Below are 12070 nucleotides of genomic sequence, written 5' to 3' on the forward strand. Positions count from 1 at the left end.
AATGGTGAGAGAGTCTGAATCTGTTTGGGAAAGTGAAACTAAAGAGTGGATGGAGGGAGACTTTTAATCTTTAATCATGTATATATTGCATATATGGTGTGTGTCTGTGGTTGTGTGTGGTTTTGTGTGTGTGTGTGTGTGTGTTGTACACCTCTCCTCATGCTGTTTGTTTCGCCTCCTCCTGACCAGGTGTTGCTGGAGGCGTTCTCTAGGTGTGTGGCCGTTCTCACAGCCTCCAGTAAGCCAGGAGACATGTCTGTCCAGGTAAACACTGCTACTAAACAATAATGATACACTCCACACCACTGGTTCTCCACTGGTACAGCCTCTGAACCCACATGTTTCATTCGTCATGAAGTCACGACGGATAAAGTTTGATTGAAAGTTGTATTACCGATATTGCAGTTATCAACTATGATTTCATGTACTGTCGAAAACATGGAGCAAACGAAAAACTGCGACAATTGGGGCTAAGTCAATATTACCGTAAGCCTTTAAAACATGAAATAATATTAAAGCATTAGTTAACTCATCGGCTTCTCTTTAAAGATTAAGGTTTGCCATGTGCTCTGCGACCCACTCCAAATTCCCCATGAAATGCCTTCACAACCCACCAGTTGAGAATCTCTTCTACACTACTCACACCCTCTAGTGTCTGGGGGGAGGTACTGCGCAGCTTGTCAACTGGTCCCAATCTGATGTGATTCACGTGTGTCCTATATGTCCACTGTATCATACAATACAGTCTGCGATGTAATGTCAGAGTAATTGATGTGTTCTACGTGCTGTGTAGTGCAATGGGACGTATAAACGTATTGCAGTGTGTAATGTGATGTGTGCTTCTGTGTGTGCGAGGAGATGTCTGTATACCTAACGTGATGTGTGTGTGCAGGTGTGCGGGCACATCTGTAAGTGTTACAGCGTGGCGGCTCAGTTCGAGGAGTGCCGGGAGAAGATCATAGAGCTGCCCAACATCATCAGAGACCTCTGTCACCTGCTCTACTACGGCAAGGTGAGTCCTCGCCTCTCTCAGGTCCTCTACTGGGGCTGGGTCCCTGAGTAACCTGAACTATGTATTATTACTGCAGTGAATTCTGTTTATCCAACAATGTAGCTGTTATCAAAATGATATTGAGGAGCACCTCAGAGTGGCTGGTCATACTCATAATTCCTCTCGTCATCTCCTCCTTCTCCATCTCTTTCTCTATCTGCTCTTCCTCTTCCTGGCTCCTCGCTCCGTCCACACCTCCCTCTCTCCTCAACCTCCTCTACCTCATCCTCCTCCTCCCTCTCTCTGGTCCCCTCCTCCTCCCCCTCCCCCTCCCCCTCCTCCTCCTCCTCCTCCCTCTCTCTTGTCCCCTCCTCCCTCCCTCTGGTCCCCTCCTCCTCCTCCTCCTCCTCCTCCTCCTCCTCCTCCTCCTCCCTCTCTCTGGTCCCCTCCTCCTCCTCCTCCTCCTCCTCCTCCTCCTCCTCCTCCTCCTCCTCCTCCCTCTCTCTGGTCCCCTCCTCCCCCTCCTCCTCCTCCTCCTCCTCCTCCTCCTCCTCCTCCTCCCCCTCCTCCCTCTCTCTGGTCCCCTCCTCCTCCTCCTCCTCCTCCTCCTCCTCCTCCCTCTCTCTGGTCCCCTCCTCCTCCTCCTCCTCCTCCTCCTCCCTCTCTCTGGTCCCCTCCTCCTCCTCCTCCTCCTCCTCCTCCTCCTCCTCCTCCTCCTCCTCCTCCTCCTCCTCCTCCTCCTCCTCCCTCTCTCTGGTCCCCCCCTCCCCCTCCTCCTCCCCAGGGTCTCCCCCGGACCGCCGCCCTGGCCGTGCAGTGCGTCAGCTCCTTTGCGGTGGACTTCTTCCTGCAGACCCACCTGTACCATGCGGGCGTGCTGTGGCACCTGCTGGTCTACCTCTTCAACTACGACTTCACGCTGGAGGAGGGCGGTGTGCAGGTCGGTGCCCAAGGCGGTGGCCTCGATACAATACGACGTGCGGTTCAGACCATACTGCTACAGGATGTTACCGATTTTATCTCTAGTGCGGTTGAAAGTTGGGGTTTCAGGTTTGAATGCTTTGTCGGTACCCGCCATTTGATCTTATCGTACTAATGGAAGTGCCCTCTATTACAATTTTTTTTTTTTTTTAAATAAGCAACATCACAATTTATTGTTTACTTGAAGCTGTTGTCGTGCTCTTGTTGAAAGTAGTTCGAAACGGTTCGCTTTTAACTCACTTTATTTGTTAAAGTATTTCGGTATGGTAACTATGAAGCAAAAGGGAGGGAATTGTATCTAACAGCGTAGAGAGAAATACCGTGAGCTACTTCGAGCCCCCGGGCTTAGGCCCGAGGCTCTCTGCCGGTCTGCCTATGAGTCTCTCTGACCTCCTCTGGCTCCGGGCGCTGCGAATGAACCAAGTAGAAGTGGCCTATGTGAAGTGGGCGTGGCCTATGTGACGTCTTAGCTGCGGCTTCCGCGTCTGTCTCAAAGATGCTGCCTTCTGTGGCTGGGGTAGATATTACAGCTTGTTTGTTGGATCCTGCTCCCTTGTGGCTGTGTGGGGGTAATGCAGCTGGTGTGTTCGATCCTGCTTCCTAGTGGCTATGTGAGGGTAATGCAGCTTGTGTGTTCGATCCTGCTTCCTAGTGGCTATGTGGGGGCAGCTTATGTGCTTAAAACACGTAACACTGTATTGCAGTTTAATAAATCTTGATATCCGCGTGCATGGGTCTTCCCTTCCTCCAGGCCAGCCAGGACTCCAACCAGCAGGAGGTGGCCAACAGCCTAGCCAGGATCAGCCTGGTGGCTCTGGGCCGCCTGGGGGGCTACGCCCAGCTGAAGCCCCCCCCCAGCCCCGGCGACGGGGCGGCCCCGGAGACCAACGGGGTGGACGCCACGCCTCCGGAGAACCCCACCATCCGCAAGAGCCTGGCGGCCATGTTGACGCCGTACGTGGCCCGCCGGCTGGGCTCGGGGACCCCCGCCGAGGTGGGTGGATGGACCGGGGCACGCTAACCCTAACCCCAGCCCTAACACTAAACACACTGACACACACACTCAAACCGTTAAACACGCTGACGCACACTGACACGCACAGTATACTGACACGCCCACCACAGTGACACACGACAGACAACACTAAATACAGTGATGCACACAACACACACAAACACCACTGATACACAATGCACTGACACAACACAAACTGACACACAGACAGACACACACCGCAACGCCTTCCACCTCTGAAGTGAACACACAAACACTTCAGTCAGTCAGGCAGGACTCACAAACGCTCCCCTGTGGGCCTGATTCTGGCTGTGTGTCTGAGCCCTGCTGTGTGTGTGTGCAGGTGTTGAAGCTGCTGAACAGTAACTCTGAGAACCCCTACCTGATCTGGAACAACGGGACGCGGGCGGAGCTCCTGGAGTTCCTGGAGGAGCAGCAGCGGGAGAACATCCACATGGTAAGGGCCTGGGAAGACCTGGAACTGGGAAGACCTGGAACTTCCCATTTCTTCTAGGTCCTGTGGTGGAAAAAGTCCTGGTCTGCAACATCAATGGGTACGGGAGTCGAGTTCACCGAATCTGACAAATACAATTTTGAATACAACGGTTCATTCACACATTCATGACAGACTCAACCGTGCAAGGTGACAGCCAGCTTGTCGGGAGCAGTCAAACCGCTCTACCTCCTGAACTCCAAATTCCGAGGGATTTTCTTAGACACAGAGTGATGTTGCAGACCTCGACTTACTACTACCAGCCAAGTATTCTCTTGTATTAGAAGTGTGTCACCACACCCATCAAGTGTCTCTATCCAAGCCTTCCAGTAACGTCAGTGTTTGGTTTCCCTTCCAGGGAGAGAACGACAAGACCTTTGGCTCTGAGTTTGTGTTCAGTGACCACAGCAAGGAGCTGATCGTGGGGGAGATCTTCGTCCGGGTCTACAACGAGCAGCCTTCCTATCCCCTTGAGGTCAGGACCTATTCATAGCAGGATGACTTCACTGCTGTACTGACTTATTGCCTTTATGTATCATTGAAGCCCTAAATTGTCTTTAAAAGGACGCTGTAAGATTACAGTGTCGCTCCTCTAGATGTTTGCTACTTGGTTTATTTATGCATCCTGATAAATCAAATTCAGTTTTACTTCTAAATAATTCTAATTAATAATTGACTTCATAAATTAATACAAATGATTTTGTCGTATATCTGTTCCTGCTCTCCGTGTTTTACTGACACTATAATACTTGGTGCCTCCAGCCTCCACCTTCATCTGGAATGTGAATGTGTGTCTCTGTTTGTGTGTCTATGTGTGTGTTGGTGTGATCCTCCACGTGTGTCTTTGTGTGTGTGTGTGTAGTTCCCCAAGGCGTTCGCGGCCAGCCTGCTGGACTACGTGGGCTCCCAGGCCCAGTACCTGTACACCCTGCTGGCCATGAGCCAGAGCAACAAGGTGGAGTCCCAGCAGCACGCCGAGCGCCTCCGCTTCGCCGAGATGGCCCTGGAGGCGCTGCGCAACGTCATCAAGAACAACCCTGGTGACCCACAATCCCCTCGGTTACCCACAATCCCCTTCCTTACCCACAATCCCCTCTGTTACCCACAATCCCCTTCCTTACCCATTATCCCCTCCGATACACTCCATCATCTAAATTACCCACAATCCCCTCTGTTACCCACAATCCCCTTCCTTACCCATTATCCCCTCTGTTACCCGCGATCATCTAAGTTACCCACAATCCCATCTGTTTGCCATAATCCCCTTAGTAACTCAGAATTCCTCTTAACCTACAATACCACCCACAATCCTCTTCCTTACTCACAACCCCCTTCCATATCCACAATCCTCTTCCTTACTCACAACCCCCTTCCATATCCACAATCCTCTTCCTAACTCACAACCCCCTTCCATATCCACAATGCCCTTCCTAACTCACAAACCCCTTCCATACCCACAATCCTCTTAATTCCCCACAATCATTTTAAACTCGGGTCTCCATACCCACAATCCTCTTGTAACCCTCTTGTTCCCTTTACCCAAGTTCTTATAAGATTAGATTCAATTTGATTGTTTATTGCGCAGTGCAAATATGATAGGATGATATGATAGTCTGATTACCCACAATCCCCTTATGACACTCAAAACATACCAACCGATTTTAGAGTCGGACTGAGAGAGCCTGTCGGCTTGGTCTTTAATGAATGCTGTTCTGTTTGTCCACAGGTTCAGAAACGGAGTGCATCGGACACTTTAAGCTGCTCTTCTCCTTGTTACGCGTCCACGGAGCTGGCAAGGTCCAGCAGCTTGCTTTAGAGGTGAACAACTTTTTCCAGGAGACCAGCTGATACCGTGACGCCAGAGTGATCACGGAGGACTAAACTGTGTTTGTTCTCCAGGTGGTCAACACGGTGACGTCCAACCAGGAGTGTGTGAGCAACATCTCTGAGTCCCTGGTCCTCTCCAACCTGCTGGTCCTCCTCCACTCTCTGCCCTCCAGTAAGAGCACATGCACGCACACACGCGCGCGCACACACACACACACACACTGGCAGTCGGTGGCCATTTTGGCTGTCAGTGTTGTGTGGTAGTCATCATTCTCTCTGTTTATATTTGAGAACATCCCTGGTGATGGCTGTGTACTTAAGTACTTTCATACAAGAACATTCCACTTTTTGCGAGTATATGGGACTTTTCCCCCACTGCTCAAAACATAGATGCCCAACGACATTGCCCTTGATAATATGAGAATATGATGAGAGGTGTTTTCCTACGATCACTAACTGTCCCTTTATCCCTTCCAGGCCGCCAGCTGGTGCTGGAGACTCTGTATGCCTTGACCTCAAACACAAAGATAGTCAAAGAGGCTATGGCCAAAGGTTTGTACATTACTTGCTACTGACTACTTATCAACTCCGTTACCACCGGAACCCTGGAGTCACAGATAGGTGCTATCTGTGTCAGAAAGCGCCTGACACAGATTGCATCATTGCAGTCACACCTGTAAACTTTCTCTCCTTCTCCCCTCTCTCCCAGGTGCTCTGATCTACCTGCTGGATCTCTTCTGTAACTCCACCCACCCCCAGGTACGCTCCCAGACGGCAGAACTCTTCTCCAAGATGACCTCAGACAAGCTAGTCGGTCCCAAGGTGAGCATGAACACAACGGTCTCACTATTTAACCCCTAACCCTCCCAAATCTACTGAATTCATTCATGAATTCATTCATTTTGAATTAATTGATTGTTCAGGGCATTAACATTTTTGCATCAATAAGTCTGTTGCCATAATACAACCGCCATCGTCGGCTCAAGATGTCAACACACTTTCTTTGAATTCAACCCAGTTCTTTGAATTCCTGCCACTTTCAACAAGTGATGCACCCCCTTTCACAGTTCACACTTAGTCAGACGCTTTCATCCAAAGCTACTTGCGATAGCGTCTTAGTTGGAGTAACTGTAAAGAAGTGCCGCCGAAGCATGTTTCTGTGAAACCACTGGACCAAATAAAGAGCTAGCTAAATGATCCACGGTGGTAGATAGAAGGATTAGGACTCTGTTTCGCCTGTTGATGGTCGACGGCTGTTCTGCAGGTGCGTCTGACGCTGATCCGCTTCCTGCCCGGCGTGTTCATGGACGCCATGCGGGACAACGCCGAGGCGGCCGTGCACATCTTCGAGGGGACGCACGAGAACCCCGAGCTCATCTGGAACGACGGCTCCCGCGAGACCGTCTCCACCACCGTGCGGGAGATGATGCTCGAGTAGGTCTCCACGACAACGAGAACCTCCTGACCCAGCCTTAGCGTTAGCTTTAGCATTAGCAATAGCTAATGTGTGAGAATGTTTGAGGCTGGTACCATGATCACCTGAAGGATCCACTGTTTGAACATCAGTGCTGGTGTTAGTGTTAGCATCAGTGTTAGCATTGACATTCCCGGTTAGGGGTGGGGTAGGCGCTCCCAGAGGTCAGACTTGTTGCTTGGAGGACTCAGGCTTCGCTGGGTCTTTCTTTGGTGTAGTGAAGCGGCATAAAGCATCGCTCCTCCGTCCCTTCAGTTGTTCAGTTGGTGTACTGCAGCTTCATTATGTTCTCCTTGTCTTCCGTCTTTGTTTTTCCAGTCACTTTAAACAGCAGAAGGATAACCCTGATGTCAACTGGAGGGTAAGTTGAACTATTACATATATGTACAATACATGTATATGTACAATGGACATTGAATGCGTATTTATTAGAAAACCCCTTTGAATCCCCCGACCTCTGACCTCTGCCCCCAGCTGCCGGAGGAGTTCACGGTTGCATACGGGGCGGGACAGGGGGAGCTGGAGGTGGGCGGGGTCTTCCTGCGTATCTTCATCGCCCAGCCCGGCTGGGTCCTGAGGAAGCCCAGAGAGTTCCTGGTCTCTCTGCTGGAGACCATCACGGAGCTGCTGGAGAAGAACAACCCCAATGTACGCATGTATACACTCACTCAGTCACTCAGTCACTCACTCACTCACTCACTCACTCACTCACTCACTCACTCACTCACTCACTCACTCATTCACTCTGTCTCACTCACTCACTCATTCACTCTGTCTCACTCACTCTGTCTCACTCAATATGTCTCACTCACTCTGTCTCACTCACTCACTGTGTCTCACTCACTCTGTCTCACTCACTCACTCACTTACTCATGAAGACGAACAAAACGCATGATAGGCTTATGCACACACTCATACACTCACTTATAGACACCACACAGATATACCAATAAACCGTAAAATTGTACGCCTGCACATCCCCTGACCCCTGCAGGGAGAGGCCCTGGAGACAGTTACCACGGCAGCAGTGTGTCTGTTCAGCACGCAGGGCCAGCTGGCCGACCAGGTCCCTCCTCTGGGCCACCTGCCGCGCATCCTGGCCGCGCTCAACCACCGCAACAACGCCATCCCCAAGAGCGCCATCCGCCTGCTGCACGTCCTGTCGGACAATGAGGTGAGGTAGCGCCGATGGTTAGCATGCTAGACAGTGCACAACGGATGGTAAGCATGCTAGTTAGCACAGCGTCGCTAGCACGTAGAACTGGTAGCGCAGCAAGCTGCCGAATAGCATGCTAGGCATGCTAATCGTAAGCAAGCTAGGCAATCAATATTGAATCGGGAATAGTTTTGACTCTAGAATCAATTTGACTCGAGTAGTTACCCCCCTAGAAGAGGTAGTGAAAAGTACAGCCCCGCTAGTTAGCACGGCTGGGTAGCATGCTAGGGAGGGCAGCATGGCGTGCCAGCATATTAGAATATTACAGCACATAAGTACATTCAATAATATGAGAAGTGCTTTTAGTGTCTGTTCATTAGTGGCCATGCCTCAGGGGGAGTTTTTGGAAGTCATGTGGACTGAAATTGCCAACATATAAAATGTTACTTATTTAGGCTTTGCCAGCCCTGCTGTTGGCTAAAATACTAGATATTAGGTCTACTCTTACCCTGCAGTGTTATTGCAGTGTTTTAATGTTTATATGTTGAGACCAATGTGGCTCTCTTGGAATGTGCTGTAGTGCATCACATGTGACACGCAGCGTGAACTCCGGTGAAGTCACCCTAATGTGTGTGTGCGTGTAGCTGTGCGTGCGGTCGATGGCGGCGCTGGAGACCATCGGGCCCCTGATGAGTGGCATGAGGTCGCGGGCCGACATGGCGGGGCTCGCCTGCGAGGCCCTCAACCGCATGTTCCAGAAGGAGCAGACCGACCTCGTTGCACAGGTACGCACTACAATGCACTGATCTCCCTCTCGCCCTCTCTTTCTTTCTTCTTTTCTATCTTTCTTTCTTTTCTATTTTTGTGTTGACATGTTCTTGTGTTTTGACGCGGTGGGTTCCAGGCCTTGAGGGTGGAGCTGGTCCCCTACCTCCTGAAGCTGCTGGAGGGCATCGGTCTGGAGACGCTGGACAACCCCTCCGCCACCAAGGCCCAGATCGTCAAGGCCCTCAAGTCCATGTCGCGCAGCCTGCAGTATGGAGAGCAGGTATGGCCGAGCCGCCCTCACCTTCTTCCAGAACCCTCAAAGAGGGTAACAAATGTAGCTATGCTACTATGAACTGGTGGTCAGAATGAATGCAATGGAAATAATCCAATACACTAACAACCCCCACCGTGAGGAAAACATAGCAAAGTTATGAAAAACAACCATATTGAAAAATGGAAAGGGATATAGGGGGTCTGACAAACAAAAACCTAACTCTTACCACTAGCTCTCCTCATAGCTCTTCATAGTTTGACAGCCGACAGGAAGAAGGAAGTAGATCCCAGCAGAGGTTTCGCCTGGGGTTAATGCAGATTGTTTCCCCTCCAGGTGAACGAGATCCTGGCCAGGTCCAGTGTGTGGAGCGCCTTCAAAGACCAGAAACACGACCTGTTCATCTCTGAATCGCAGACGGCCGGGTATCTCACAGGTAACTCAGACGGAAACCTCCTGTCTTTATTTACGTGTGTTGCCCAATGCGCCGTGGTCCTGGGGTAAAGCTCCCTGGTGCCGGGTCTGAACTGCATTCTGCTTTTACCTTCGAAACCTTAACCTCTTTGTGCCTAACTCCTCCACACTCCTGCAAACGTTTTCCTCTTCTCCTCCTCCTTGTTCTCCTCCTTCTCCTCCTTTCCTCCTTTTCCTTCTCTCCTCCTTCTCTCCTCTTTTTCTTCTCCTGCTCCTTCTTCTCTCCTCCTCCTCCTCCTCTGTCTCTTCTCCTCCTCCTTCTCTCCTCCTCCCCCTCCTCCTCTGTCTCTTCTCCTCCTCCTTCTTCTCTCCTCCTCCTCCTCCTCCTCCTCCTCTGTCTCTTCTCCTCCTCCTTCTTCTCTCCTCCTCCTCCTCTTCCTCTGCTCCTCCTCTTCCTCCTCTTCTCTCCTCCTCCTCCTCTTCCTCTGGTTCTCCTCCTCCTCCTCCTCCTCCTCCTCCTCCTCCTCCTCCTCCTCCTCCTCCTCCTCAGGGGTGTCCACTCCTTCTCTCCTGGCCGCCAGCAGCCCCCTGCGCGGCGGTCTCTAGACTCCTGAGCTGGCCTCAGTTGCTCTGAAGCAGGTAGAGCTCCACCTGGTGGCTCCTCCCACCTCCTCCAGCTCCCCACTCACCCCCCTTCCATCTCCATCTTGTGTCCCCTCCGACACTCTTGTTTCCATTTCCACCTCCCCGCTCTCGGCTCTACTCTGCACACGGCTGTCAGCCGGTTGGTTTCACACCTAACTTAGTTGCTCGGCGTGCATCAATAACAACCTGTGTTGGCATGACAACCAGAAAATGAAAATGGCAATTCCTGCAGTGGTTTGTGATTTTTTGTCAGTGGTTTGTAGTTTTTTTTCAGTGGTTTGTAGTTTTTGTCAGTGGTTTGTAGTTTTTGTCTGTGGTTTGCAGTGCTCACTTCACCCAGACCATTTCAACACCAGTATACCATGTACCATGTCTGCTAACTCCCCCTCCATCCTATATGTTTTAGTTCAGAGCTGTTCCTAGCTAAACCTAGCTAACCTAGCGTGCTACATCGCCAGCCCTCAAGAGTTGCACATCATCCAGCTGTGATTTCCCCCCCCTCCCCAACAGGTCCAGGAGTAGCGGGCTACCTTACGGCCGGGACGGGCACCACAGTCATGCCCAGTGTCCCGCCCCCTGTGGACAACGACATTGGGGACCTGGGTTGACGGAATCACGGACACAATCCCGCTCAGGCGCCCAGACCAGCCCCCCCCCCCCCCCCCCCCCCCCCTGGCCCAGCGGCGGCGGACTCCCACAGAGAGAGAGAGAGAGAGAGAGAGAGAGAGAGAGAGGGAGAGCGACTGCCCGGCTCCCCCTAAACCAACCAGGGGGAGGAGAGAGAGGGAGACCCAGGTGGGCGGAGCTACGTCTCGACGGGGGGCGAGGCTACGTTCCAGACGAGCGGCGGTTGTCGCAGAAAATGTCCGCAGCACTTTCTCATGTTTCTCTCTCTCCTACTCTCCCCCTCCCCTCCAAAAAAACAGTACAGCACTCAAGTCTTGACGAAACACTTTCTAATTGTTTTTAGACAATGAACCCGTTTTTTGTTTGTTTACTTTTAATTTGTCCTTTTTTCTGCATCTTTATCGGTTCCTTTCACCAGGACAAAAAATTGTTTACTTTTTGTATGAATATATTTTTTACTGTTGATTTTTCCTTTCTTCCTTTCTTGCCGTGGGACAAAGACATTGAAAGACTGAAGATTGTTATTAGAGACCTGCTGTCCCTCTCATTCTGAATGAGAGGGATAGCATTCAGTTTGTCGTGAGGGAGGGCGGGTCTAGCAGACCCACTCGTCAAATCCATTGACAAGCCTTTCCAGAAATCACTGACTCTTCTACCAATGATAACATTTCATTAACATGTTTGTAAAGTTGTATTGGACCATTGTTTGTGAGTGGGGACAAGCTGGAGTCTGTTTTGATTGGATGATTTTCCTGCACACTGTTTCCTTTCAAGATGAGTTGTGATAGCCTGATAGCCGGTCCAGCCAGGGGCTTGGATGCTTTATTAAATCCACCACCTACTCGGGCCCTTCCTTGTTAGCCGCCACCGAATCAACGTTAACGTCATGATTCTATTGATTCATACCTCACTCCCTCTCTGATTCCAAGACCCCCCGTCAACCTCCTCATTCCCCCCCCCCCCCCCCCCCCCCAGAATGCAAAAAGCACTAGAACAGAATTTAACTAGGTGATCGAAAAACAGTCCTCTGGGTGGAGTCACTGACCCACTCGGATAATGTACCTATGTGAAACACACTAGTGCAATTTGTGAGATGTTTGATGTAATATTACGTATATAAACTTTCTATATTGAATGTACATTAAAAAAATGAATAAATCAGTCGCACTTGTACATACAAATTTTAAGAATAAAAGGGAAGCCACAGTGTTGTTCTTTTGTATTTGTGTTTATATTATAGTAACAGCTATTTAGACTTAACAGCTATTTAGCATACATACACTTATTTACATATGGTATGTTGTACATATTTATATAATTATAAAGATACTAATATATGTGTCGACAGGCATACACCTTTTTTCAAAACGTTTGTACATTCATTTGAAAAGTCGATATTGCATTTTGC

The 12070-nt window shown here is 50.4% G+C and overlaps 1 protein-coding gene across 1 annotated transcript in view; it reads left to right on the forward strand.

Moving 5' to 3' along the window:
* LOC130377185 (dnaJ homolog subfamily C member 13-like) overlaps positions 1-10693 on the forward strand; it is a 43703-nt gene extending 33010 nt beyond the window's left edge. The window contains exons 40-58 of the mRNA XM_056584208.1: positions 190-264; positions 893-1012; positions 1776-1931; positions 2724-2966; positions 3331-3444; positions 3839-3955; positions 4343-4520; positions 5207-5298; positions 5380-5479; positions 5785-5859; positions 6017-6129; positions 6572-6741; positions 7100-7142; positions 7256-7429; positions 7776-7955; positions 8582-8722; positions 8842-8985; positions 9313-9412; positions 10546-10693. Coding sequence (XP_056440183.1) covers positions 190-264; positions 893-1012; positions 1776-1931; positions 2724-2966; positions 3331-3444; positions 3839-3955; positions 4343-4520; positions 5207-5298; positions 5380-5479; positions 5785-5859; positions 6017-6129; positions 6572-6741; positions 7100-7142; positions 7256-7429; positions 7776-7955; positions 8582-8722; positions 8842-8985; positions 9313-9412; positions 10546-10643 — 2433 coding nt within the window. The 3' untranslated portion in view covers positions 10644-10693. The remainder of the gene's footprint in view (positions 1-189; positions 265-892; positions 1013-1775; positions 1932-2723; positions 2967-3330; positions 3445-3838; positions 3956-4342; positions 4521-5206; positions 5299-5379; positions 5480-5784; positions 5860-6016; positions 6130-6571; positions 6742-7099; positions 7143-7255; positions 7430-7775; positions 7956-8581; positions 8723-8841; positions 8986-9312; positions 9413-10545) is intronic.
* The last annotated feature ends 1377 nt before the right edge of the window (positions 10694-12070 follow it).

This window comes from Gadus chalcogrammus, chromosome 23, assembly GCF_026213295.1.
Source record: "Gadus chalcogrammus isolate NIFS_2021 chromosome 23, NIFS_Gcha_1.0, whole genome shotgun sequence".
In the NCBI taxonomy this organism is placed as follows: Eukaryota; Metazoa; Chordata; class Actinopteri; order Gadiformes; family Gadidae; genus Gadus; species Gadus chalcogrammus.